A 27520-nucleotide genomic window follows, 5' to 3' on the forward strand; every position below is an offset into this window, starting at 1 on the left:
AGGAACCAATCGGGGCTTTTCCTTGGCTCGGTGTTCTTTCCTTCCCGGCGTGCCCCGCGCGCCTCCTCCTCCTCCTCTTTCGCCTCAGCTCAGCGCCGCCGCCGCCATCATGGCGTTCACGTTCGCGGCCTTCTGCTACATGCTGGCTTTGCTCCTCACCGCCGCCCTCATCTTCTTCGCCATTTGGCACGTGAGTGGAGTGGAGGGCGGGCCTCTTCTTCAGCAGGGACAGAGGAGAAGTGGCTTTGGGTTTGTGTGTGTGTGTGTCTCTTTAAGAGGGTGGAGGAAAGAAGCCTTGTCTGTTTGAAGCAAGCATGGATGTTGCCGTTAGCCAGCTTGATTTGCATTGAGTTGCCAAAGTAAGGGTGTCTGCATAGAGGTAGCCTGTCTGTTGTGGCCTGGAGACACCCTCTGTGGAATGATGTCTGTTTAAAGCAAGTGTGGATATTGCAGTTGGCAAGCTTGGTTAGCATTCAGTAGCCACGAAGCTGCAAAGTCAATCAGTAAAGGTATCTGCATGGAGGTAGTCTGGCTGTTGTGGCCTGGAGACACCCTCTGTGGAATGATGTCTGTTTAAAGCAAGTGCGGATATTGCAGTTGGCAAGCTTGGTTAGCATTGAGTAGCCACGAAGCGGTAAAGTCAATCAGTAAGGGTATCTGCATAGAGGTAGCCTGGCTGTTGTGGCCTGGAGGCACCCTCTGTGGAATAATGTGCTGGGTGGGGGGAAGAAGCAAGTGTGGGTGTTACAGTTGGCAAGCTTGAATAGTAGTGAGTAGCCATTTACAGTAGAGTCTCACTTATCCAAGCTAAACGGGCCGGCAGAAGCTTGGATAAGTGAATATCTTGGATAATAAGGAGGGATCAAGGAAAAACCTATTAAACATAAAATTAGGTTATGGTTTTACATATTACGCACCAAAACATCATGTTATACAACAAATTGGACAGAAAAAGTAGTTCAATATGCAGTAATGTTATGTTGTAATTACTGTATTTACGAATTTAGCACCAAAATATCACAATATATTGAAAACATTGACTACAAAAATGGCTTGGATAATCCAGAAGCTGGGATAAGTGGGACTCTACTGTATTTATTTTTTATTTACTATATTTTTACCTCGCTCTTCTCACCCTGATGGGGACTCAGAGCGGCTTACAGTTTGGCCACTTCAGTGCCATATTGTGAATACATAGTGTCTAAAATATATCACATTAAAACAACAAAAATAAACATATAAAATACAATACAACTGTTAAATACAATAATATTAATAATAATTCCAAAGCTGAGTAGGCAATGGAGGCGAGGCAGCAGCCCTTTTTTTTTCTTGAAGCCATGAAGCAGCAAAGTCAACCAGGCAGGGCATCTGCAAATAGGTGATACAGTTGAAGGGAGATGTTGACAGGCTGGAATGTGTCTAGAGGAGGGTGACTAAAATGATAAAAGGGTCTGGAGAACAAGCCCTACGAGGAACGGCTGGGCATGTTTAGCCTGCAGAAGAGAAGTCTGAGAGGAGATATGATGAGGGCCATGGATTAAGATGTATGGGGAAGTCATAAGGAGGAGGGAGCAAGCTTGTTTTCTGCTGCCCTGGAGTCTAGGATGCAATGGAGCAAGGGCTTCAAACTACAGGAAAGGAGATTCCACCCGAACATTAGGAAGCACTTCCTAACTGTGAGACCTGTTCAGCAGTGGAACTCTCTGCCCCGGAATGTAGTGGAAGCTCCTCCTTTGGAGGCTTTTAAACAGAGGCTAGATGGCCATCTATCGGGGGTGCTTTGAATGCGATTTCCTGTGTCTTGGTGGGGGGTTGGACTGGATGGTCCTTGAGGTCTCTTCCAGCTCTATGATTCTAGGTGGCCTGGCTGTTGTTGCCTGGAGGAACCTTCTGTTTGGGAGGTTTTAAGTGGCCCTTGATTGCTTGTTGTCTGAAGTTCCCCTGTTTTCTGAGTGGTGTTCTTTATTTACTGCTTTGATTCTGGTGTTTTTTTTTTAAATACTGGTAGCCAGATTTTGTTCATTTTCATGGTTTCCTCCTTTCTGTTGTAATTGTGGATTTCAGTGGCTTCTCAGTGTAGTCTGACATATTGTCTACAATTTCGTGTTCTCAAATAGTATTCTGTGTCCAGTTTGGTTCATCAAGCGCTCTGCTATAGCTGACTTCACTGGTTGAATCACTCTGCAGTTGTTTGATTCATGTCTGGGCAATGCTGCTGCATTTGGTGGTCACCATGTAGACTTCTTGTCCACAGCTATACGGTAGTCTCCTACAGTGGCTAGAGGATCTCTCTTAAACTTTGCTGAGCGTAGCATTTGTTGGATTTTCTTGGTGGGTTTGTAGATGGTTTGTAGGTTGTGATTCTTCTTCAGCTTCCCTATGCAGAAATGCTGGGCCAGTCAAACATCCATCATGTCAGACTACACAGAGAAGCCATTGAAATCCACAAGCAAGTTGACAATTGCACCAGAAAATAAACAAAATCTATTTACAAGTATTCAAAAACACCAGAATCAAGACAGTAAATAAGGAACACCGTTCAGAAACGGGAATTCCAGACAGCAAGCATGCAAGTCCCCCGGGGGTGATAGGGCAGTGTACAACTAAAGTCGTCGTCGTCTTCCTCTTCTTCTTCTTCTTCTTCTTCTTCTTCTTACTTCCCAAACAGTGGATGCCTCCAGGCAACAAAGTCCAGGCTACCTCTATACAGATACTCTCACTGATTGACTTTGCAGCTTCATGGCTATTCAATTCTATTCAAGCTTGCTACCTATAACATTCACACTTGCTTTAAACAGACAAGGCTTCTTTCTCCCATCCTGGACATTCCTAGATATATATACACTCCACTTGCTTCACTGCTAACAGACCTCTGAAGATGCCAGCTACAAATGCATGCAAAACGTCAAGAGAGAATGCTTTCCCAGACTTCACATAGCATAGTAGTTAACTCCCCAGAAGAATGCCAATTGATCAAGAAGAATGGTCCAAAAATTTGATTTCCGAAATTTGGACCATATAGTGAGTCCATACATATGTTTGAGCCTACAATTCCCGTCATCCATGTTGGCTGGAGTTAATAGGAATTATAGGTAAAACTATAGCCTGGAAGTAATCTGGCCTTTATTTTCTTGGAGTGTTTATTGCCTTGGGCCTCTTGTGTCTCAGTGATGTTCATTAGTTACTGTCTTGATTCTGGTAACCAGATTTTGTTCAAGAATTGAAGGGGCTTTCTCTGATGGAAAACATTATTTTTTGAGGTTTTTGGACTTCCAACTTCCACAACTACTGGTTGGCTGTTAGGAATTGTGGAAGCTTAAGTCCAAAATACTTGGAGGGCTGAAGTTTGCCCATGCCTGGTCTAATCCCATCCCATTTTGTCGTGTTAGGGATATAAGGCCTTCCCAACAGAGGGTTGTTCAGCCTTTGTTTAAAAAGCATCAAGAGAAGGAAGCTCCACTAGACTCCCAGGCAGCAGCATATTCCATTTCTAAGCAGCTTTGACTGTTGAGTAGTTCCCCATGTTTAGGTGGAATCTCTTTTCCTGCATCTTGAATCTGTTGCTCCATAGTGTCCTAGTTTCCCAAGCAGCGGAAAACAAGCTTGTCCCATCTTCAATATAACATCCTTTCCAATATTATCAGAGAGGAGCGATGGCTTAAGGAATGGAAAGAGAGGACAAAGAGAGGGTAAAGATAACGTGAAACTAGGCATAATAGGAAGGGGAATTAACAGCTCACATTTGCGGGATTAATTTTTACGGTTTTAATTAAAATCTTCCCTACAGAAATCTCTAGGTTCCCCTGTGAGACTCTGTTAGAGGCTGACCATAAATCATGCTAGAGATTCCTAAAAAGGTGTTCTCTTAGGGTTTTAAAAAAGTTTTTTAAAAATTCAAACTGTGTATCATCGGCACAAGTAAGTTACAAACAAGATAGTTTACACACACACACACACACACACACACACACACATGCTTTGGATAGCATAAGGAAGGGTTTCCACCCCTGTGGTATTTCCTTTGCTGTCTGTGACTATGTTCAGAATATTTCACAGCACTTTCTGCCTTTTAGATATTTGCATTTTGAAAAAATTGGCTTGTTGTGGAAACAAGTATTGGATATAAAGCTTCGGTGGAGACTCCTTTTCCCCATGATAATAACTCTTCCAGGAGTGAATGTCCCTTCCTAGGGGTAGATTTCTCTCACTTCCTGTTGTCTCTGCCCCGTTCTTAATTGTGAGTTGTTTATAAGTTGGATGTTTGTAACTTAGGGACTGCCATTGCATGCCATATATGAGACTAGAATTCTTACTCCAAAAATCTGGGTTGATTTAAATATGTGTCAGTGTAAGTACCGCACCTTAACTCAATATCAAATTAGGTACCCCAATTTATACATCAGATGGACTTATGTGTCCATGTGTATCTGTATGGTATATGTAGTATATTATACAAGTATGTGTGGTATCTGTACGGTTATCGGTAGCACTCGTTCTCAATTTTTTGAAGAGTACCTGTGTCACCTGTTTGAGAATATGGTGAAAATGTACATCAATATAGATAATCATTTTTCAGATGGCTCATTTTGTAACATTGGAAATTGATTTTGTGCACAGAATAATGAACAACACTAAATGCATTTTTAAGCCTTACAATTCACTATGATGCAGACATTGGAGAGATGAATGTTTTCATATACTTCACAGACATTCTAAAGTCCATCCTTGGGCCACAGAGATCCATTGACCTGCATGATGGCCTGTTATGACAGTGGGAGAAATTGTGAGAGGGGCAGATGTGGGGACTATAAATGAGGCATATTTCAAGTGACTGATGGAAATGCTGGACTGCAAAACTGGGAAGATTGCAGAAGGATTAGAAAGAAAGATGATATAGCAGCAAACCTGTCTGGGAAGGTTATTAAAATACTTACTGGTTGCAGGAAGAGAACAAAGGGACAAATTGAGCTGATAGTCAAGCAGAAGAGTATCTTTTGTGAGCTAAGTGTACTATCAGTGTGTGTGGTATTTCTTCAGTACCAGTTTGCAACTAACTTAAGTGGTCAGTATATATGTGCCCTGAAATAAATCTGTCAGTTGAAGATCTTACACTCAAGACAGGCACATATGGGGAGATACAGTCTGTCAGTGTGCCATCTCTAGTTGGTTCAGTGAATCAACTCTGAGACTAATAACTGGATTTAGGTCACAGTTTGCAGAAAGTATTGTTCACAGCTCAGTTAGGCCTCAAAAGCTTCTGTCTTCATGCTTCACCTGCTTCCCATCTCTAGTAGTGACAAGTTGCTAGCTTTGCTCTCTCCCATTTGTCATTCCTGGTGTAGGTAAATAAAACTTTGGCCAGGAATATTCTGTGTTTGGAATCTGATAGCCAATGAGTGTTATTCTTTATCTCATATTATTCTGGATTCAACAGCAATTTTCTCTTTACACTGGGGATGTTGTTTCTCATGCATGAGAACAAAGCATTAAGGATTGCTTGTGAATCTATCAGAGAGTTTCCTTTCAGTCTTCTTTTCCAATTGCCATCATCTTCCAAATACACACAGCAGCATAATTTGGGCTGGGATTATGCCATGCAGAACTGGAAAGTGTTTCCTAATTAGCATTAGGATAAAATGTGTTAAAATAAATGTCTATTTTATGAAGTAGCATGGCTGTTTGCTATCCTAAGGCCATTGAGCAGATGCTATGGTTATCAATCAATAGACCAGCATATTGAGCTTTCCCCTTTGAAGCTGAAAAAGTGATCATACTTTGCCTCCATTCTGTTCCTTTAGATCATTGAAAATAAAACTGTGAACTCAACTGTCTTGCTCAAGCATGAGTAGGGAGCCAGAAACTATTTTGGAAGGGGGATTGGGGAGAAGAAATTTGTTCTTTAAGCAACCTAACTGCTCAGTATTATTTGAGAAAGTCATACAGTATTTTATTTATTTATTTACTTTATTTTTATCTCTACTTGCAGCCGATACAGGGACTCAAGGTGGTACAGTATAATCAGCCTTCCACATTTGCTAGGTTTATGAGCACAGGAGACTCACAACTGTGGAAAACATCATTTTTAAAAAGTTTTTAAAGTAGAGACGGCACCTCTGTAGGAAGTTCTAATTCTTCCAGTTTAACTCTATGGTCAGTTTCCACCTAATGTTTAACCATAAGAGTTGTGTTGGAAGACTTAGAGATTCTTAGATGTTAATTCTAGGACTCTCTTGGTCACTATTCCACAATTAACTTCTGGTGGACATTGACCATGGAGTTGCACCAAGGGAACTAGAGATTCGCAGAGAGGCCATCTTAATTAAGTCTGAATGATCAATGCTGCAAAAATGAACACCACATATATGGAAGGTTATGAAAGGATATGAAACTCTGAATTTGCCTCTAGGACCTAATCTTTGTATGGTACAATGGCTTTGGAAGTGTTTATCCACTGCAGTTGACCTGTTCTTGGTTTGTTACCTAACAACTGTGATTTTATTCTAGATTATAGCTTTTGATGAGCTGAAGACTGACTACAAGAATCCGATAGACCAGTGTAATACACTTAATCCTGTAAGTTTTCCATGTGAGAGAACTGTTTGCCTTAATTTGCAGCTTGATTATATATTTGTACTTAATATTCCTTTAACTTAACACTAGTAAAATGCTGTTTGATTATACCTAATAGATTTAAGGTGTCTTGGCAGGATTCTGTCTCTGCTCTACTTTATTTCCTGTAGCTTGAAATTCTGACTTGCTTTTCTGCTAGTGATCTTGCAAGTGGTCATACTAACATTCTTTCAATCTGCTTTTTACATTTTCGGCACAAAGACAGTTGAAAAGGTTAAAAAGATTAAAAGAGTCAAAATTGCCTTAAAGGTGTGTACTGCTTCTTAGTTTAATGTCTTAATGCCACTCTAATTTGTTTTTCATTTGTTGGGAACATCTGTATGATTATTTTGATCAGTGTGCTTGTTCATCTGCTTGTCTTTTGTCAATTCAGGGGTGGTATTAACCTCATGGACTTTGTGCATTTTAAGTTCAGTTGCTTAAAAGGAGATGGGGAAAACTGTTACATGTTTACATTTTTTATAATAACTCAAGCTTGCTGTCAGGCTTTGGTGCCAAGAATCAAATAGATTTGATTATGGAATCACAGAGTTGGAAGAGAGCACAAGTGCTATCCAATCCAACTCGGTGCCGCGCAAAAACACAGAATCGGGGCACCCCTTGCAGATGGCCATCCCATCCAGCCTCTGCTTAAAACTTTCTTGTTTATTTCTTTTTAAATATGAAGATCCCTTTACAAATCTAGTTTGGTTAAGATGAGAACTCTGTTTTGCCGTGGTGTAGATTTTACTCTGAATCATGTTCCAGGGAATTTATGGTGGGGTGTGTTAAATACTGTCCTAAGGCTAGTTCCTTGATTTGTAAGTACATGGTTTGTATTGCATTTGCAATATACGATTTGGATTACACCAAGCTTTGTGAAATCCACAATCTACATTCCTTAAAACCATTCAGTTTAAAGGAGAGGTGGGTTTACTTATTATCCATAAACTCCTCTTTTGAGGTAGCCCTTCCTGGTGGGATTCAAAGCCTGCAGCTGGAAATGGTGTGTTGTTACCATATTTACTCTGTTAGTTGTTTAAATAAATGGAACTGTTCAGTTAGTGAACAAAAAAAGGAAAATCCTAATTTTATAGATACCAGCAAGATACCCGTATGTTTAGAATGGTAGCTTCAAATAACGTGTTTTGATTTTTCACATGTTACCTTTACCTTTTGCCTTTGGCCAGATCTTGAAATTTGATTGAGAAAGTTGGGAAAAGGTTTCTTCTTTCCTCTACTCTCCTTTTGGCATGGACTTACTAGACTACATTTGCAGAAGCACTCCAGAGTGTTGGCCCAGTGCCACTCTTTGGAGAGTTTCTAGGAAATAGTCAATGAGCACAAATATGGCACTGTCCCTATTTTAGGGGAAAATTAAGCCTGAAAAGTATTTAACAAAAGGATTGTACAGAGTAGCCAAATTATCCTTCCAGCGTTTAGCCAAATGGCAGCAGTAGGAACTGTTCTCCATCCTGAAAGCAAATGTATCCTCTTAAAATGAGGATTGTGTCAATGTGACTGATGGAGAGTTACTTTCTCATAGCGGGCATGCGGAAGGGAGTGCGTGCAATAACTGCATGGAACAGTTTACCCTACTCAGCCATCTTTCATTTGATGTGGGAGGGTGAGAAAATGTTCACTACATTTATGCATTCCCTTATCACAGATTTTTTAACCAACAAGATATTACCATATGCATGTTGAACATGTGCTTCTCTGAGCTATACATTTGTTAAACTGTTTTTTAAAGTATGTAGGCGAGAGTCTTTGGACTTTCATGTGATTGAGTATTGTTGCTATAAATACATTCTTGATATGGGTGAAACCATTGTCTTATGCGGAATGTTTAATGAGAAATAATCTACATGTATAATGACTTTATAGCAGTAGTTGTCATGTTGAGGGACTTTTCTGTGCAGATTGCAAGGTTTGCATCTTTCATACTGAGCATATCAGTATTTGCAGCCTTAGATACATCCAGGCTCCTCAGATCTGTTATCCTATATGGCTGATGGCTGCCAGTTCTTGAGTACAAACTGATGTTCCTCATAGGCTCCTGTGCAAACAGAGCATACACTTTAGATCAATTTTTCACTTGAAAGCATGATGAAATAGGTAAATCAGAGATCACTTTTCCTGCAGTAGAAACACCCATCCTTGAGTCTAGATAATGAGTATGATGTACTTTTCCAGCCGTTTGATCTCTTCTGCACTGCGGAATTTGTGCTGTTTTTTTTTTTTTTTTTGCTGGTGGCAAAAAAGTTTTGGTTTTAGGAGTATTTCAAATTTCCAGAATAGGGAGACTCGGTCTTTAATTTAAAGACAAACACATTTCAGAATCATTTTAACAAATTCTCTGAGTAAGCTAATTAATCATGATGTTCAGAGATATCATTTCTAAGATAGATGCCTTGTACCTAATCGGGAGATGTAGTGAACAAGTCTTGCTACTTCAGGATCTCTGGAAATTAAAAACTGTATAGCCTGTGATCCTTTGGGCTGTGTGTTTACTTCTATACATGTTGCACTTTAAATGGGTGTATTAGCCTTAGCCTTACATACACAGCATTTTAACCCCACCTTGTTTAAGTGAGATAGTAGCTGCTTGTTTTTAGCCAGCTGGAATCCCATCTGTAAAATGTAATTTGAAGGTAGTACACTAGAAATAAGCAGGAATGTTCCAGCTGTAGGCCCATCTGCTCTTGCACTGTGGAGAGAAAGATACAAAGCCCCTAGAGTAAACTCAATTTTTCCTAGGATGAAAGTTCAAACGAATGAAGATGTTTACAAGTTCTTGGTTAATTTAATAGTATCCTATATAATCTGCCTTCCATGCTGTAAATTGTATAAATAGTGATCAAACCATTTTTTAAAAATGTGTGTTGAATGTGTAAACCAGTCATTACAGTACAGAACAATAAAATTCAGTTAGCATCGTTCTCAATCTGTGGGTCCCCAGATGTTTTGGCTTCAACTCCCTGAAATCCCAACAGCTGGTAAACTGGCTGGGAATTCTGAGAGTTGAAGGCCAAAACACCTGGGGACCCAGAGGTTGAGAACCACTGTATTAGAGAATCTAGACAATTCCTATAGAGCATACCTCTAGACATTTCTAGGCCTTCTAGTGTAAACTGTATGGTGTGCTGAGATTGGAAACAAGCTAATGTAATGGTGTGTGTTCATATCTGTGGTTTCATTTAATGACGGCCTCGCTTGGACTGTATCCTCCACAGATACAGGAGTCTTCCTGTGTTCCGATTCACTGGCTTCTCTTGTCTACTGACAGCTTTGCTTATGCTATCTTTTTCTTGTTTTTCCAAACAATGACTTCAGTTACTGAAATGTAGTGTCACCCAGATATCCTAAATGTTGGAACAGAATGGGCTGACCTATGTGTCTTCTTTGCAGCTTGTCCTTCCGGAATACCTTATCCATGCGTTCTTCTGTGTTATGTTTCTGTGTGCAACAGAGTGGCTCACGCTCGGACTCAATATGCCGTTATTGGCTTACCACATTTGGAGGTACTGCTGGGAATGGTTTATGAAGAGTAATATGTGGCCATGGTTATTCAATGTATGCATTTGCATGTTACCCAGCAATTTGTGTCTTCGTGTTTCACTTAAAGGGAAATGTGTATCCATCTCTTATTGTTAGGAAGTCAGGAAATGACCAAGACTGTAATTTAAATTAGGACAAAGGTATCCTGTACACTTGTCTTTTTCCGAGTAGAGAGAACGTCTCTTTTTGGTTTTCATTGCTCATGATTGAGGTCTAATTAAAACCTAAAGCTCTTTCTTCATGTCTTCTATTGAGGTTGTGTTCCCCTTTAGAAATATATATGGAGATAGAAGCTTCAAACTAAAATCTGTCTAATCCACTGCTATCTATGTTCAGGAAGCAACGGGATACCTTTAGGGAGCAGAGCAAGATGAAAACGGCCGCCTATTATCTGCCCTCATGTAAGAGCAGTTACATAAGAAGCTTATTACATTTCACTTGTAGGTGTTCCTACCTTTTATTATGGGATCAAAAAATAATAGACTTGGGAGGTACTTTTTGGGTCTAACCTCCTGCTTTTGCAGGGCATCAGGATGTAAAGCATCACTATTGGATGCCCATTCAAGTTCTTCTTTTTAAAATCCCCAACAAAGGCAAGTCAGGCATTCAAGGCTGCTTGTACCACTTCTGAAATATCTCTCTTTTTAATAATTGGAATTCAAATGTTTGGATCCAGCCTTCTGGAGCAGGTATGGGCAAACTTAAGTAGCTGAGGGGGGAAAGGAAAGGGCCTGAGGCTGTTAGGAATGCTGGGAGTTGAAGTCGAAAATACCTGGAGGGCCAAAGTTTGTCCATGCCTCTTCTGGAGCATCAAAAATCAAACTTGAATCACCTTCTGTATGATTGCCCTTTGGATAATTTTCTGATCATATTACCTCTCAGTCATCTCCAGGCTAAGCATACCCAACTTCTTCAATTATTCCTCATAGAACAGTTCTAGAGAAGGGTGACAAAGGTGATAAAAGTCTGATTTCTTTGGCCCAATGCTTGTAACATCGTAAAGCATTATTATAAATAATACGTTTTTGTACAGAAATGAAGATCAGCAATGAAATAAGAGGGACATGACATCAATGTCTTTAGCTGATTCCCAACTTCCAGATGCATGGTCTCAATTTATTTAGGATGAATGCATTATTTTTGTTATAATGGGTCTCACAAGATGGATTATTTAGTAGGTTTGCTAATTAGGCCTATGCTTGACTACCTTTGGCTGAAGCTGTGGTCAGTTCATACATTTTTAGGTTGCAAACCTTTTAAGGTGGCAGGGGTGAAATCCCCAATTTCGTGAATGCGGATATATATATATATAAAATTGCTGAATAAAGAAATGCTTATATATTAACATTATATATGAGAGTAATGTTTCAGATAGAACGAGCCATTTTGGGAAAAGCAGAGTATAAATAGTACAATAATATTATGTAATAATAATGCACATAATCACATTTGTCGCAGGTACATTTCCTAGAAACATCCTTTTTCCCTATTTTTGTTGTTTTTAAAAATACAAATTCACTTTTTCAGGTATATGAGTAGGCCTGTGATGAGTGGACCAGGACTATATGACCCAACAACCATAATGAATGCAGATATTTTAGCATATTGCCAGAAGGAGGGATGGTGCAAACTAGCATTTTACCTTCTATCCTTTTTTTACTACCTATATGGGTAAGTGGTCAATTATATGTATTCATATTTAATTGTACAAGATTGAATATTGTTTTCCAGATGGTGGAAAATTTATGAAAGCAGATCTCATAATGTGCATATGAGTGCCCCTTCAAGTTGCGTGTCAATGTATGATGATACCATGTATTTCACCTGGTATTCATTGGAAGAACCAAGGCAGACTGTACTTTGCTTCCATGATCAGGCAGGATCTGGTGCCTCCTGACAATTAAAATCAAAAGGCTTAACAAAGAGATGCAGAAGTGCCCTCAAGTAATGAACACAGTTTTTCAGAAGTGTAACCCCGATTGATACCCCTCCAATCCCAAATTAGGACCCTTAACAGTAAACACTTTTGTCTGGTTTGAATTTCACTTTGGTTTCCCTCATTCATGTGATGGCAACAGTCTTGGACAGCAACAGCTCCCAAAATGACCCATTTAAGGTGGAATCAGGTGTCAAGCAGGGATGTGTCATTGCCCTTACCTTATTTTCCATCTTCATCGCTATGATACTTCACCTTGTTGATGGGAAGCTTCCCACCAGAGTGGAAATCATGTATTGGACAGATGGCAAGCTATTTAACCTCAGCAGACTGAAAGCCAAAACCAAGGTCACCACAACATCTCCAATATGTCAATGACAACGTAGTCTATGCACATTCAGAAGAAGACCTACAAGCTACTCTAAACACCTTTGCAGAAGCATACGAGAAGCTCGGCCTCTCACATGTTTGGGATGGTGTCATATGTTATTTACTAGATTATATGAACCAGCAGTCACCACTTAGGTATATCTCTTGAGCTAAAATGAGCTGGAATAAAAAAAGAAAAGAAAAAAGAAAACTTATCTTTAAGACATCTGTTAAATTTCTGAGGGAAGAAGACCAGATCACAATTGGCAGAAGTTCAGAATGTTGGTTACAGTTCCCACACTATTGGATAGATACTGTGTTTGTAGATGCTTTCATTGGTAGGGGGCTAATGGGAACACCCATAAAACTTACTCCATAATTTTAGTATTGAAGGTTTATCACTGGGATGCCTAGGTAATACAAATTTTAAATGTAACAGGTACATATGTGCATATTTATTGCTTCTCCTTTCCTCCACAGCATGATTTATGTTTTGGTGAGCTCTTAAATGGTGACGTCTGATGGACTTGGTTCCAGCAACGTGCATGCAGAAAAGCCACAACAAAACAAAGGATTATTTTCAAAGAATCTGGTATCAAGATTAAGTTATGGAATCTGGTGATCACGGTTTCAGTAGGGGAAAATGATATCCTCTCTTCTTCCCCATCCCAAAATGTGTCTAAACTTTAATACTTATGGAAAGACTTTTAAAATATATATATTACTGGGACATATAAAGTGACAAGTATTACAGTAATAAGTTAATGTAAAGAAGTTGGCACTGGCTTTGGACAGTTTTGACCCTGCACTCCAAAAGGAACAGCTATACCTTTGGTTATAATTGTATTAAATACTGTCCTTAGTATAATAGAGGGCTTTGTTTTGTTTTGTTTACTGGACTTTTTAGTGGCTCAATTGGCCCATGGACTCCCATCTAGCTGTCAGCTGTAGGTACCAAGTGTTTCTGAAGGACTGAACGCTTTTCTGTATGTTATATCTTAGGTAACCTTTATGTGTCTTATAGATGAATACATGAGTACAATCACAGAAAGAGTTGTAGTTCTGTTTCTTACTACTTGGATATTCTGTCCCTGTAATGTGCATGACTCAAACTTTCCATGTTTACAGCAAGTAATGAAGTTGATGCCCCATGTTTTAATTTTCTATGGTATATGGCTATGCTTGGGAAGCAAAGTGTACATTTTTAAAAGCATATTGTGTACCAGTCTCAAATACCATTTAACCTGAATCAAACCTGGTAACAAAGGTAGAACTGCATAGAGAGGCACACTTGCAACAAGGTTGGTTATATATCTTTGCTGTTCCTTAGTGCAATACAATAAAAGTCTCAAAGACATAAATTAGTTTACTTGCTTAGGTTTTTGTCAAAACTCTGTAACTGTAAAACTGGCTCTTAATGCATTGCTATTAAGCACTACTGTTCAATTTTTAAAGTGAGTGACAGCTTCAAACAGCTTGTGCTAAATAGTTGAACAGCAAGGTAGAAGACAGTTGGCCAGTTTTCAGTGGATGTTTGCTGGAAATCATACAAAGGTGAACTTCAGTCTGACTCTTGAGAACAGTGTTTGGCAAAAGTGTAGACTTCGTAACAAATTATTCTTTTTCTCTGCAAGAGATGTATAGTGTTCACCCTTGGATTGTATTTTTAAATCAATTTGGATCATGAATGTTCTTGGGGAGATATCAAGTACAACACAGCAGATTGAACTTATAAGTATCTTACAGTTATCTGTAATAGAAGTCTACTCTGTTGCAACAACCATTCCTCTTATTAATGCCCTTTGGAACAGAAGACTTCTTGAGTACAAGAGACAACTTAAAGCCGGACATTTGGCTTTGTACTTATCTTAGGTCCAATGAAGTCAAGCTTACATATTTCAGAAAATTAACCAATTTTCTTGGTTAATAAAGATGGGATGAAATAAGGGTGAAATAGAGGCATCTCATACAGAGATCATATTCAGTTTTGACAGTCATGATTAGGTATACAGCTGCTGTCTTCAGTTTTCTTAGGTTAATAGTAGGTGGCATGTAGAAGAAGCTACTGTAAAGTTATAGACAAAATCATGCCTATTATTTGTGTAATGAAGTGTATCTGTATATTTTTTTAAATGTCATATAGTTTGAGCATCCCTTAACTGGAATTCTAATATACTCAAAAATCCCCTGCCTGGGTGGCTGAGATACAACCCCTTTTGCTTTCTGATGGTTCAATGTTATATGCAAACTCGGTTTCGTGCACAAAATTATTTTTAAAAATATTGTGCAAAATTACTTTCAAACTGTTTGTATGTGAAACAGCAATTGATTTTGTGGGTCCTATCTCCCAAGATATGTTATTATGTATATGCAAGTATTCAAAACACAAAATCCAAAACATTTCTGGGTCCAAGCATTTCGGATTAGGGATGCTCAGTCTGTTTTTCTAAGTGGGGGTGACACCTGCTAAGCTTCTTCCTCCACAGTTTTCTCAAATTGTTTAATAGGTAATTAGGTGCTGCTATGAAACTGCCTTGACTTGTGCCTCTCTTTAAAACACTCTGCTTTTATTCATAGGATAGTTTACATTCCAATTTCTACATGCACATAACATATTTAACACTGTTGTAGTTCTAAAATGTGTTGGGGGTAGAGAATATAAAATCTATATGCTTCAAGGATAAAAAGTTAAGAACAGAATTCATGAAGTCACTGTTGTAAAGGGGCTGGAATTGTACCTGAAAAAAATGTTACTTGCTTCTAAATGATATGCACTGATCTACTGAAATCGGCACTGCACGTTTTCAAAGTGAATTTAAGCTGTAGGAAGACGATGTTTAACAAGCAGACCACAAGAAGCAATATCTATTGAAATATCTTGATCAAGAAGGTTATGGAATTTAAAATAAAAGATGAGCAGCTGCCTGGGAATAAAATAGAGTTGTTATGTTTAGTCTGTAAATCAGAACAAAACCTACAGTTTGACAGTAACTTGTCCCAATAAAAGTAATCTGAGTAATGTAGTAGTTTGAGTGCTGAAATAGAATTGTGGAGACCAGGAGTTGCGTCAATACTCAAATGCAGTGGATGACAATGGGAAAGTCACATTCTCAGACTCCGATAAAAGCAATGGCAAACTTCTTCCTCTGAACAAATCCTGCCAAGAAAACTCCATAATAGGAACATCATATGTAATAACTTGGAGGCACACAACAATGACAAATAAAGGTAATCTCATATCTGGAAACATTCAAAAGGTTCAAATGGAATAGGAGGTATATCTGGTTTGATAGGTTCCATTTATATAAAATTTGTAATCAAAGCTTTGTAGCAGTATTTGTTTTTATGTAAAAACAGCAGAAAAGTCAAGGTGGGTTATTTATTTTGAACTTATTTATTGTAATACCTGATCCATGAAGGAGTCGTGGGCTGTGAACAGGGAAACATAAGAGCCAGTATACCTGACCTTTTCAGGGCCTTTCCTAACGTGTTTCCCCGAAAATAAGACAGTGTCTTATATTAATTTTTGTTCCCAAAGATGCTCTAGGTCTTATTTTCAGGGGATGCTTATTTTTCCATGAAGAAGAATTCACATTTATTGTTGAACAAAAAATGAACATTTATTATATACTGTACAGTAGTTGTCATCACAAACCAGCATAACCAGATAAACTGTGAATCCTATCAAGAATTTCTTGTTGCTACCATTATTTACATGTACGTATATCTATGGTACGTATATTTACTGATCCTGCATGCTCTGGTGTTCTGTTTGGCGGGTATTCTTCCAAACAAAAACTTTGCTAGGTCTTACTTTCAGGGGAGGCCTTAAATTTAGCAATTCAGCAAAACCTCTACTAGGTCTTATTTTCTGGGGATGTCTTATTTTAGGGGAAACAGGGTAATAATAAAAAATGCACCCTGCTAAATTACTGAAGTCTATGGGATTGGAGTCAGATTCAGTGCAATGTATCGGATCATGCTACAGTCAGAAGGAAAAATACTGTCTGCATCCATAAAACCACTCCACTGTGTAGTTAACCCAGGCATGGACAAATGTTGGCCCTCCAGGCGTCTTGAACTCCACACTTCCTAATAGCTTACTGGCTGTATTGTTAAAGGCTTTCATGGCCGCAATAACTGGGTTGCTGTGAGTTTTCCAGGATGTGTGACCACGTTCCAGAAGCATTCCTACTGGCTGTTAGGAATTATGAAAGTTGAAGTTCAAAACACCTGGAAGGCCGAAGTTTGTCCATGCCTAAGTTCAACTGTTCTGTAAAATTACAGAAATACATCCCCCAGGTTTCCTGCCTCTGCTACTAATAAAGAACATGAAAAGATCGCTCCTTGGTATCTTTCAGCGATGCCCCCCCCCCCCAGCAGTCTACACAAGAATTCTGTTTCCTGCCTTTTCACAATAGTGCTGCTTGTATAATAAGAGTCACTTGCAAGCAATCAGTCCATTCACCGTTTCAGATAGGATATGGAACAGGAGCCTGAGAGTAGATCTTCTGGAAGGGGTATGCTTCAGCTTGTTTAGTAAAATTATGGGTATGTGTCCCAAGAAAACTAGAGTGGCGTGGCTTGAGCATTGGAATCTGACTCTGGAGATCAGAGTTTGAATCTCCACTCAGGCATGAAGCTCAGGCATGAACCTCCTAAATAAATAATGCAGTGAAACCTCACAATAGGTTCATTTTGGGGTTAAGGTCAAAAGGCATACTACAAGGTGTACCAAAGTGTAGTTTCAATAATTATGAGTAAATTGCACATCAAGCCCCTACAAGAGAGAAGCTTAGAGGTTGCATTTTCTTGCAATGTCTGTTGAAATGCCCAGATAAGGAGAAAAAGTCAAAAGATGTCACCTGGCATGTCAGTTGTTGCCAGTGTGTCCTAAACCCATCCCACAAAAATGCTGAACATTCAGCATAAAGTTAAAGGTGCCTCATTCGGTCAGGGCTTGCTGTAAATCTCAAAAAATATGACAACAGAAGACCAACACCTGCCAACTCGTCAGGAAAGTAGGCAGGGGATAAAAAAAGATAAAATCAAATTAAAACATTAAAATAGATCATGTTTATTATATATTCTGCTCCACATCTTGTAATTTATTAATTCAATCTTTATACATACTCCCCTCCTCTACAGGTATTACTGTTTTCCTAACAAAGAAGCTTCCAAGGAAATTCACTGGTTTCTAAGAGGTAGGGAGACAGATTCACTTTCTGCTATGTGCAATCTATAAGAGTCAGAACAAGTCCTCTTTCTTTTGGCATTAACGAGATATTGATCTTGCGATTAGGCCTTCTGTCAGCATGTGGGTAGCCAGAATCTCTCGAAAATCATGGAGATAGTTGTACTGCTGTGAAAGAAAAGCAGAAGCTATTTTGTTTGAGTGAGCAGTATTTGGGTACTCTGCTTCGCATTGAGGTGAGTAGCAAAAGATCCCTTTGGGGTCTCTATTTGGTCTTCTCAATTTGGGTGCCGTCTAGTCTCGGTGAGCTACAGCTAAGAGGCAAGGGCTTCAGCTCCTCATCTCCATTGTCAAGAGCCCTTGGCAGTTAGTAAAGGAGAACAGGAGACCATGCTTTTTATGAAGCATTCTAAATATAGTCATGAGAAAACACATGCAGATTGATCAAGAAAATGTTTACGATTTGTTTTGAATGCACACCACAGAACATATTTTTGGGGAGAGTCATACAAAATGATAAAAGATTGAATATTAACAAGGGTCTTGCAGTACCAACAATAATTTTTGTGTGAACTTGTGATTCAGAAAAATAGTGAATTTGGGTTTCTTCCACCAACATGTTTAATTATACAGTGTTCCCTCACTACTTTGCGGTTCACTTTTTGCGGATTCGCTGTTTTGCAGTTTTTCAATAAACTCTAAAAGACTATTATTAATCATAAAAAAATTACAATTTACAGCCTAAAGAAGGGAGGAAGGAGAAATCAAAGGGAGAGAAAAGGAGCCCAAGTGGCAACAGGAGGAGAAGGAGGCGATTTATCAACACAATGGGTCGTTAAATACTTAAAATAGTGTATAACTACTAAAATAATGTATAAATATTAAAATAAATACAGTGTCCCTACTTCGCGGATTTTCACTTATTGCAGGTGGTCCTGGAACTTAACCCCCGCAATAAGTGAGGGAACACTGTAATGACAGAAGAACTACTTTGTGCCAAGCTCCCCCCCCCCCAATAAAAGCAAAATTTTCCTATCTCCCATCAGCTTTACACATACCTTTATGGTTTGTATTGCACCCGGACCTCTCAAGTCTCTCAGGCTGTCTAAGGCCTGCTGTGGGGAAACTGAGTCAAAGAGCTGAAGCAGGAGACAAGCGGCTACTGCAAAGGACAAGACATCTTCTGTTAATAGGATTTCCCTGTGACAGAGGTATTACAGAAAATCTGCATCTTTAGGTATGTGGTCATTCCTCCAGGTGGCATCCCTTCTCTATGTCACTGGGGAGATTTTTTTTCTAAAAAAGAAACAGGTAAAGTAGAATAAAATAGATTTGAAAGAAATCCTAGGAACCCCCTTTTGCCAGGCAAGAAGACACAAAGCTCTCTTAATAGATGCCCATCCAGTCTCTGTGAACCCACATTTACTTCTAATTATCTTTTCTTTCACACATGCGCTAGATAAAATTGCTAGATAAAATCATCATCGTCGCCACCTCCACAAGATTCCTGGATGAACCAATTTCTCCAGGAGAACATTGCAACCAATATTAAGTTAACACAATAATGCTCAATGTATATTCATTTTAAAAAGATTTTGCTTACTCAGGCAGGACCGCCCAAGACCTCCATAACAGCTGGAAATAAAAAAAGAGTATTAGATATATATACTGTATAATGAACAAGCTTATTGTACAGTTGTTTTGCTACATTTGTGGTTTTGATTTTTGTGGACTGGATTTCTCTCTAGAAAGATCTCACTCCTCCAGTGTGATTCTGTGGTCAATTCCTCAGATCATGCTGGAGGACTAGATATTTTTTATTTGTGTGTGTCTTTTTTAACTTTCATATGTGTCCTGTGCTCTTAATTTCAGAAAATGTGTCGGGATGACTCTTAAAAAGAGACATCTTTCTTGTTCTGATTTTGCTGTCCTACTGTGATGGAATCTGCTTGATATTTGATTTAAGAATCTTGGATTCTCTGGAGCAGGCATGGGCAAACCTTGACCCCTCCTCCAGGTGTTTTGGACTTTAGCTTCCACAATTCCTAACAGCCTATTGGAATTGTGGGAATTGAACTCCAAAACTCCTGAAGGAGGGCCAAAGTTTGCTCATGGCTGCTGGCATAGATGTATCCAATTGGTAAGTGTTTAGGAAGGAGAGCAATTTCTTTACCTGCGATTTTTCACTTTGATGGGGATCCTGTGGTCCCAACCCCAGTGAATGTGAAGGGCTGACTGCATTTATGCACATTTGGGTCATGTGTACATAACTGGAGGAAAAAGGACAAAACAGGTATACAGGAACTCACTGTATTAAGGTCTTCCGATTATATTCCAGGGAGCTCCTAAGTTCGTTGAGGATCACAGAGCATTGGGCAAAGTCTGGCGCCTCTCCGTCAGGAATAGGGTGATGGTGCACAATGAACCCATGGTCTTGATATGCTGCCAAAAGGTTTGGGACTCGGCATTTGGAGAGCTCTCCTCTGGTGCAGAGTACAAATATTTCCTGCACCCCATAGCTCTTCAATTCCTCTGCAAATATAATATAGTTTTTCAAGCTATATGAAATCTATTTTGGAAAACACTTGGCTGTGGAGCAAACAAATCTTTTTTTACCTCATCCTCTCTGTCAGTTCAGGTTAGAGCTAACCTAATTTGAAACAGAAACTCTGTGCCAGTATTTGATCTTTTGGCAGGGAAAATGTTAGCGTCTGAGAGCAGGATGCAAAAAAAAAAAAAAAGAGTTTCAGATCAAAGAATTTTGGTGAACAAAATCTGCACATTAATGAGGCAGCAAATTCTTATGGTGCATAATTATTTTCAAAACAAGAAGCCGCTGGTGACGAGACAGCAGCAAGTGAAGGAAAAATCGTTGATGAACTTCCAAATGTCAATTGTTAGATTTATGCATTAGACAAATGTCATTCAAGTAGAGGTGTGGTTACATAGTATTATCAAAAGAGAACTGGATAATAAGGGGTAAAAACTGACAAACCAGGAGTGTGAGTTTTATAGAATAGTTTATGTAGATTTGTGTTTAGTATGCGTATGTTAATGTAGGTATCTGTGTCATGTTAGTCTTGGGTTTTGTTTTGTATGTCAGTGGCTAGTCGGATAACTGCTTAGTTACAGTGAGCTGTATCATGAAAATCTGGTTTACTGCATTTTCTTTGTTCTTTTATTATTTTTTATTTCTGTGTAAAAGTAATAGGAAGCAAGAGAGGAGAAGATGGTTCTGGTAAGATACTGTTTGCAGAATAACAGGAGCATCATCTAACATAGGCTTTTTTTTCTTTTTTGAAGCATATTCCCCTTGCATACATTTATGGATATTTAATTGCCCAAGCATTAGTTTTAAACACATGCAATTAACTAAAATGCTCATGGGAACCTGCCCATGCATTGTTGATGTATCAACGCTGCACGATTATAGTAGTTTGACACCACTTTCATTCTTTTGAGCCCATCCTATGTTACCCTGTGGCTATGCTTTACTTTCTTTTTGCTTTTGAGATATTTCTCCAAGTGCCTTCAGACATTAAAACACAAAAGGCTTGCTTTGTAGAATCTCAGTTATGGAAGTATCTCTCCGGGACTACACATCTAGAGACTATTCTGCTTTATTTTATGTGAAAAGCTGGTATTTTTGTTCAATCAGGACTTCAGTTGGGTTCCTTTAGCACTTTATACAGTTCTCATATTTTTCAAAGCCGGTTCCTCACTTTGTGCTGAGGACATGGGTCCACAGAGACTCTTCCATCTTTATGGAATTTATCTAGCTTCCCAAAAGTCTGGTGAAATTTCCCCTAGATTGCTAACATGATCCCTACCTAAATTCCTACCTAAACCTTTTTACCTGAGAAAACATCTCTCTTAAGAATCTCAAACGCCTCCATGGTGAATCTGTGGTCAACTTGTGTTGGATGTGGAGCACAGAATTGCACTAAAGTACATATTAAATCCACAAAAGCTAAAATTGAGGCTGACTACTTGTAAACTTCAATGCAGCACCTTTGAGTCTTCGGGCAAGATAAAGGTGAATCTATACCATTGATTTAATGCAGCTGGACACAACTTTAATTGTTATGGCTCAGTGTGATGGAATTCTAGGGTTTGTGGTTTGCTGAAACACACATACTCTTTGACAGTCATAACAACAAAGTGGTGTCAAACTGCGTTCATTATACAGAGTAGATGCATCCTAGATTATTGAAGGATGGTAGAAATTCCTTATCGGTCTGACATACAATTACCTATGTCCTTCTGAAGGTTTCTTCTTATATTTTTAAATCGGCAGCCTAAAATGATGCATGGTAGATGCACGGAAGAGAAATAATGAGGTATTAATCTGGGTGAAAACATCAAGGCAAAATGTTCTTTAAGCAAATATTAATATAAAGGTGAATAAATCTGATTTTGCCTTCGACCAGTCTGTGTCTAATCTGGCCCTTTGTTTTTTTTTTAATAGTTTTTATTGAGTTTAAAATTTTTCATACAATAATTGCTTTTATCACATAGCAGATATTTAATTTATCATACAATACTTGCATCGTTCTTTTATATCTACTGTTAATTAATATCCACTACATCGTTAACATTTGACTATATTTCTTCACCACTGTGTATCCCCCCCTCCCTCCCCAAGCCATTTCTTATGCATTGTCTAACCAAAATCTCATTTCTTCCTGAGGCGGTAGCTCTCCATCCCTTTTTTGGAGTCCTTTCTCAATAAATTTCCCCCATACATCCTCAAAATCATTTTTTTTCCATATCCCTCTTTTAACTTTTAATTTACATGTTAGCTTATCATTTATTGCCAATTTCCATACTTCCTTATACCATTCTTCAATCTGTACATCTATTACTTTTCTCCAGTTCCTTGCTATTAGCAGTCTTGCTATTGTCAATAAATTTGTTATTGCTTCTTTTTCTTTTTTATCCATCTTATTATTATTATATATTGATAATAATGCAATACCAGGGTTTCTTTCCAATTTGATGTTCATTATATCCTCTATCTCTTTAAATATTTTGTACCAAAATTTCCTAACATATTTACAATGCCACCACATATGTATATATGTTCCCACTTCCTGACAGCCTCTCCAGAAATTTTTTGGATGGTTTTTATTAATATTTGACATTTTTAATGGCGTTAAATACCATTTCCAAATTATCTTATAATAATTTTCTTTAACTCTTATTGATAAATTTTTCAAGTGCCTTTGTTTCCACAATTGCGACCATTCCATTCCATTTATTTTCATCACTCCTCCTCCCATAATTCCTTAAGAGTGGTATTTTTTCTCTCTCCTTCTTTTATTCCACCCAATATTCTATAGATTCTACCAGTTACACCTTTCATTTTTTTATAATCATCTATATCCCTTCCATTTTGTATTGTTTGTTCAAATTGGTTAGGTTCCTTCCCCTCTTTATTATTTTTTACCCAATTCTTATACCATTGCTCTAGCTGAACACCATGGATCTGGCCCTTTGGAAAGGTTTTAGCGGAGAGGAAATCTCATAACATTAATGGGACTCAATGTAGCAAACTGCGAGATTTGATTGTTCATGGATTTTATTAATATGGTCTAAGCCCTCCAGTGTTTTAATTTAATTTTTAAAGTGTTTTCATTTGCTAGCAGGAGAGCCAAGTGTGACATTTAATGCATCTGTTTTGAAGTTTACATTTATCAAAACAAATTAATAGATATTCAGCCATTGCCACATACCTGGTAGTGCACATATTCCCAAAAATTGAGAGTAAACTGGTGAAAGGGCAAGCCTAAAAAGACAAAGAACTTGGAAAAAGTTAAGAAAGGAAGAAAACATTCACCATTGCATTTAAATTGACCACAGAGAACGGAAGCAGGTGCCAACCAAACTAGTTGCAAATGATCTATACCAGGCATGGGCTAACTTGAGCTCTCCAGATGTTTTGGACTTCAAGTCCCGCAATTCCTAACAGCCTACCGGATGTTAGGAATTGCAGGTGTTTGCAAGTCCAAAACACCTGGAGGACCCAAGTTGGCCAATGCCTGATCTACACTGTAGGATTAATGCAGTTTGACACCACTGGAACTGCCATGGCTCAACAACATCAAGCCGTCATGGCAGTTACAAAACAGTTTCAAATCAGATTCATTCCACAATGTAGATGCAACCCCAGTGAAGGCAAACGATCCCAAATCTTGTTTTCCACTGACCAAGATACTTGGAAAGGCGTCTCTTCCTTCTCTGAGGGTTCTTCGTCGGATGAGTCAAATTCATTCGCCTCCATTCCAGAAGTCTTAAGGGAAAGACAAGGAACATTTGGTTTTCTTCCAACCATCAATGTTCATGATGCCTTATAAGGCTGAGTTGGTTGGCAGAAGCTGGGGCTAACAGTGGGAGCTCACCCTGCTCTTAGGATTCGAACTGCCGACATTTTAGTCAGCAAATTTAGCAGCTCAGTGGTTTAATCCGCTGTGCCACTGGGGCTCCAATTGCATAATAGGTAAAGGTTTTCCCCTGACATTAAGTCCAGTCATGTCTGACTCTGGGGGTTGGTGCTCATCTCCATTTCTAAGCCGAAGAGCCAGCGTTCTCCGTAGACACCTCCAAGGTCATGTGGCCGGCATGACTGCATGGAGCGCCGTTACCTTCCCGCCTGATTAATCCACTCACATTGGCATGTTTTCGAACTGCTAGGTTGGCAGAAGCTGGAGCTAACAGCAGGCGCTCACTCCGCTCCCGGGATTTGAACCTGCGATCTTTCGGTCTGCAAGTTCAGCAGCTCAGTGCTTTAACACACTTCGCCACCGGGGCTCCTCCAATTGCATAATAGAATTATAGTAATACATTATTATCTATATATATAAAAGAGTGATGGCATCAGGGCAGCGGACAAAACAACAAAACTACAGGCCCCCCAACCTCGAAATTTAACAACACAACCCATCATCCATGCCTCTAGGTTGATACAACAAAAAGAAAAGAAAAATCAAGTCCTAATTAGAGGGAGAGGAATAATTGTTTTTTTCCAATTGCTGCCAGTTAGAAGTCTAAGCTCCGCCCACTTGGTCTCCTAGCAACCGACTCAGCCCAGGGGACAGGCAGAGTTAGGCTTCACTTAGGCCTCTTCCACAGATTATCTAAAGCCTCAGCTTCTGCCAACCCAGAAGTTTGAAAACATGCAAATGAGAGTAGATGAATAGGTATGGCTCCGGCGGGAAGGTAACGACGCTCCATGCAGTCATGCCTATGGCCACATGACCTTGGAGGAGTCTACGGACAATGCCGGCTCTTCGGCTTAGAAATGGAGATGAGCACCAACCCCCAGAGTCGGACATGACTGGACTTAATGTCGGGGAAAACCTTTCCTCAATACTTTATTTCCCATACCACCATACTTCGCCACAGCAACGCGTGGCCGGGCACAGCTAGTAATTATATAATATAATTCTATTATAATAATATGAGAATAATAATAGGCTGGTTTGGTTAAGTACCTCAATGCTGTAGACATAAGACTGTCTTAGAGAAGAAAAGTGGTACATAAATGAATATAATAATATCCATACAATAATAGAATAATATAGCAATAATACATTATTACAATATAATTATATAACTATTACAATAATATATGAGAATAATAATAGGCTGGTTTGGTTAAGTACTAAATGTTGTAGACATAAGACTGTCTTAGAGAAGAAAAGTACATAAATGAATATAATATAAAAAGAATAATATAATTATAACAATACATTATTACAATAGAATTATATAATAGAAATAATATGTTATGATAGAATTATTACAGTATATATTATATTAATATATATTATTATATAATTCTATTATACTATATGAGAATAATAATAGGCTAATTTGGTTAAGTACCTAAATGCTGTAGACATGACTCTTAGAGAAGAAAAGTGGTAAATGAATATATTATAAATATAATGATATAATACAATTACAGTAGAATCTCACTTATCCAACATAAACGGGCCAGCAGAACGTTGGATAAGCGAATATGTTGGATAATGAGGGATTAAGGAAAAGCCTATTAAACATCAAATTAGGTTATGATTTTACAAATTAAGCACCAAAACATGTTGTACAACCACTTTGACAGAAAAAGTAGTTCAATACGCAGTAATGCTATGTAGTAATTACTGTATTTATGAATTTAGCACCAAAATATCACGATATATTGTAAACATTGACTACAAAAATGTGTTGGATAATCCAGAACGTTGGATAAGTGAGTGTTGGATAAGTGGAACTCTACTGTATATGAGAATAATAGGCTAATTTGGTTAAGTACCTAAATGCTGTAGACATGACTCTTAGAGAAGAAAAGTGGTACATAAATGAATATATTATAAATATAATGATATAATACAATTATATAGTATAATTATGATACATTATTATAATATAATTATATATTATATAAAATAATAATAATAATGCTTGTGGTCATGGAATACTAATAATATCCACCCTACACATGTTTGGGCCTCAGCCTCTTTGAATCCCCCAGTTTGAAATGAACTTCCCAGGCTCAGGTAAGGTAAAAGGGATAAAGAAGCCAAATCTCCCGCCAAAAAATCCGAGCAAGCACAGCGTGATTGGCTGCTCCCCTCCTGTCCCTCTGCGTCGCTAGGAGACCGCTGCTCCCGCCTCACCTCGGAGGCGCGCACTCGGGCCATCTCCTTTTTCAAAAATGCGGCGACCGTTGCTCTCCACCAACGGTTTCGAACGTAGGAGGGGCGGAGAATCTTGAGGTCTTTGCCTCTCCAGCCTATCAGGAGACGGGAGATATTTACTCCTTGTCCTTGTTTTCTTTCTTGGACTTGAAAGGAGGCTTCTTATTGGATGATGACTCTGAGGCGCTGTTGGAGGGAGAGAAAAAAGCTCTGTGTGTCACGCAACTAAAGCGTTTTTGTGCTATTTTGATTGCCATGGCAACCCTTATGGAATCTTGGGATTTTCAGTTCAGGCAAGGAGACTTCTCAAATGGAGAGTGGCCCAGAATTTCACAGCATATTATTGGAATTGTTGTTTATTCGACTCTTCGTGACCTGGATCAGCCCACGCCAGAGCTCCCTGTCGGCTGTCGCCACCCCCATCTCCTTCAAAGTCAAGCTAGTCGTTTCAAGGATACCAGCTATCCATCTTGCCTATGGTCGGTCTCTCTTCCTTTTTCCATCCATTTTCCCCAGCATCATTGTCTTCAAGCTTTCCTATCTTCTCATGATGTGGCCAAAGTCCTTCATCTTTGCCTCTCATATCCTTCCCTCCAGTGAGCATTCAGGCATTATTTCCCGGAGGATGGACTGGTTGGATCTTCTGATTTCCTGGCTGCAGTCTGCATCTGCAGTGATCTTTGCGCCTAGAAATATAAAGTCTGTCACTGCCTCCACGTTTTCTCCTTTTATTTGCCAGTTATCAATCAGTCTGGTTGCCATCATCTTGGTTTTTTTTTATGTTTAACTGCAAACCCAGCTTTTGCACTTTCTTCTTTCACCTTGGTGATAAGGCTCTTCAGCTCCTCACTTTCAGCCATCAGAGCAGTATCTGCATATCTAAGGCTGTTAATGTTGCTTCCAGCAATTTTAACTCCAGCCTTGGATTCGTCAAGCCCTGCATATTGCATGATGTGTTCTGCGTACAAGTTGAATAGGGAGGGTGAAAGTATGCAGCCCTGCCATATTCCTTTCCCAATCTTGAACCAGTCTGTTGTTCCGCGGTCTATTCTTACTGTTGATCGTTATACAGATTTCTCAGGAGACAGACAAGATGACTTGGTACCCCCATACCACCAAGAACTTGCCACAATTTATTATGATCCA

The 27520-nt window shown here is 38.9% G+C and overlaps 2 protein-coding genes across 7 annotated transcripts; one reads left to right on the forward strand and one right to left on the reverse strand.

The window, feature by feature from the left end:
* On the forward strand, positions 1-15501 carry cnih1 (cornichon family AMPA receptor auxiliary protein 1). 2 transcript variants are annotated; one of them, XM_003227819.4, is made up of 6 exons: positions 1-190; positions 6508-6576; positions 6835-6882; positions 10024-10136; positions 11701-11844; positions 12959-15501. In XM_003227819.4, exons 1-6 carry the CDS (start codon positions 110-112, stop codon positions 12984-12986), a joined length of 483 nt encoding a protein of 160 aa, XP_003227867.1. In that variant the 5' UTR covers positions 1-109; the 3' UTR covers positions 12987-15501. The 2 variants fall into 2 exon arrangements, with proteins under 2 accessions (XP_003227867.1, XP_003227866.1); XM_003227818.4 differs by lacking the exon at positions 6835-6882 and having other exon boundaries at positions 10-190.
* A 2030-nt stretch (positions 15502-17531) lies between these two features.
* On the reverse strand, positions 17532-27256 carry cdkn3 (cyclin dependent kinase inhibitor 3). 5 transcript variants are annotated; one of them, XM_062968669.1, is made up of 9 exons: positions 26174-26316; positions 25560-25580; positions 23882-23964; positions 23408-23460; positions 21926-21970; positions 19982-20204; positions 19276-19307; positions 18731-18834; positions 17532-17840 (listed from the first exon to the last, which is right to left on the reverse strand). In XM_062968669.1, the coding sequence occupies exons 3-9, from the start codon at positions 23953-23955 to the stop codon at positions 17754-17756; spliced, it is 618 nt and encodes a 205-aa protein (XP_062824739.1). In that variant the 5' UTR covers positions 23956-23964; positions 25560-25580; positions 26174-26316; the 3' UTR covers positions 17532-17753. The 5 variants fall into 5 exon arrangements, with proteins under 5 accessions (XP_062824739.1, XP_062824738.1, XP_008119386.2 ...); XM_062968668.1 differs by lacking the exons at positions 25560-25580; positions 26174-26316 and adding an exon at positions 26354-27235 and having other exon boundaries at positions 17532-17837; XM_008121179.3 differs by lacking the exons at positions 25560-25580; positions 26174-26316 and adding an exon at positions 26354-27132.
* Positions 27257-27520: the final 264 nt, after the last annotated feature.

This window comes from Anolis carolinensis, chromosome 1, assembly GCF_035594765.1.
Source record: "Anolis carolinensis isolate JA03-04 chromosome 1, rAnoCar3.1.pri, whole genome shotgun sequence".
Taxonomy (NCBI): domain Eukaryota; kingdom Metazoa; phylum Chordata; class Lepidosauria; order Squamata; family Dactyloidae; genus Anolis; species Anolis carolinensis.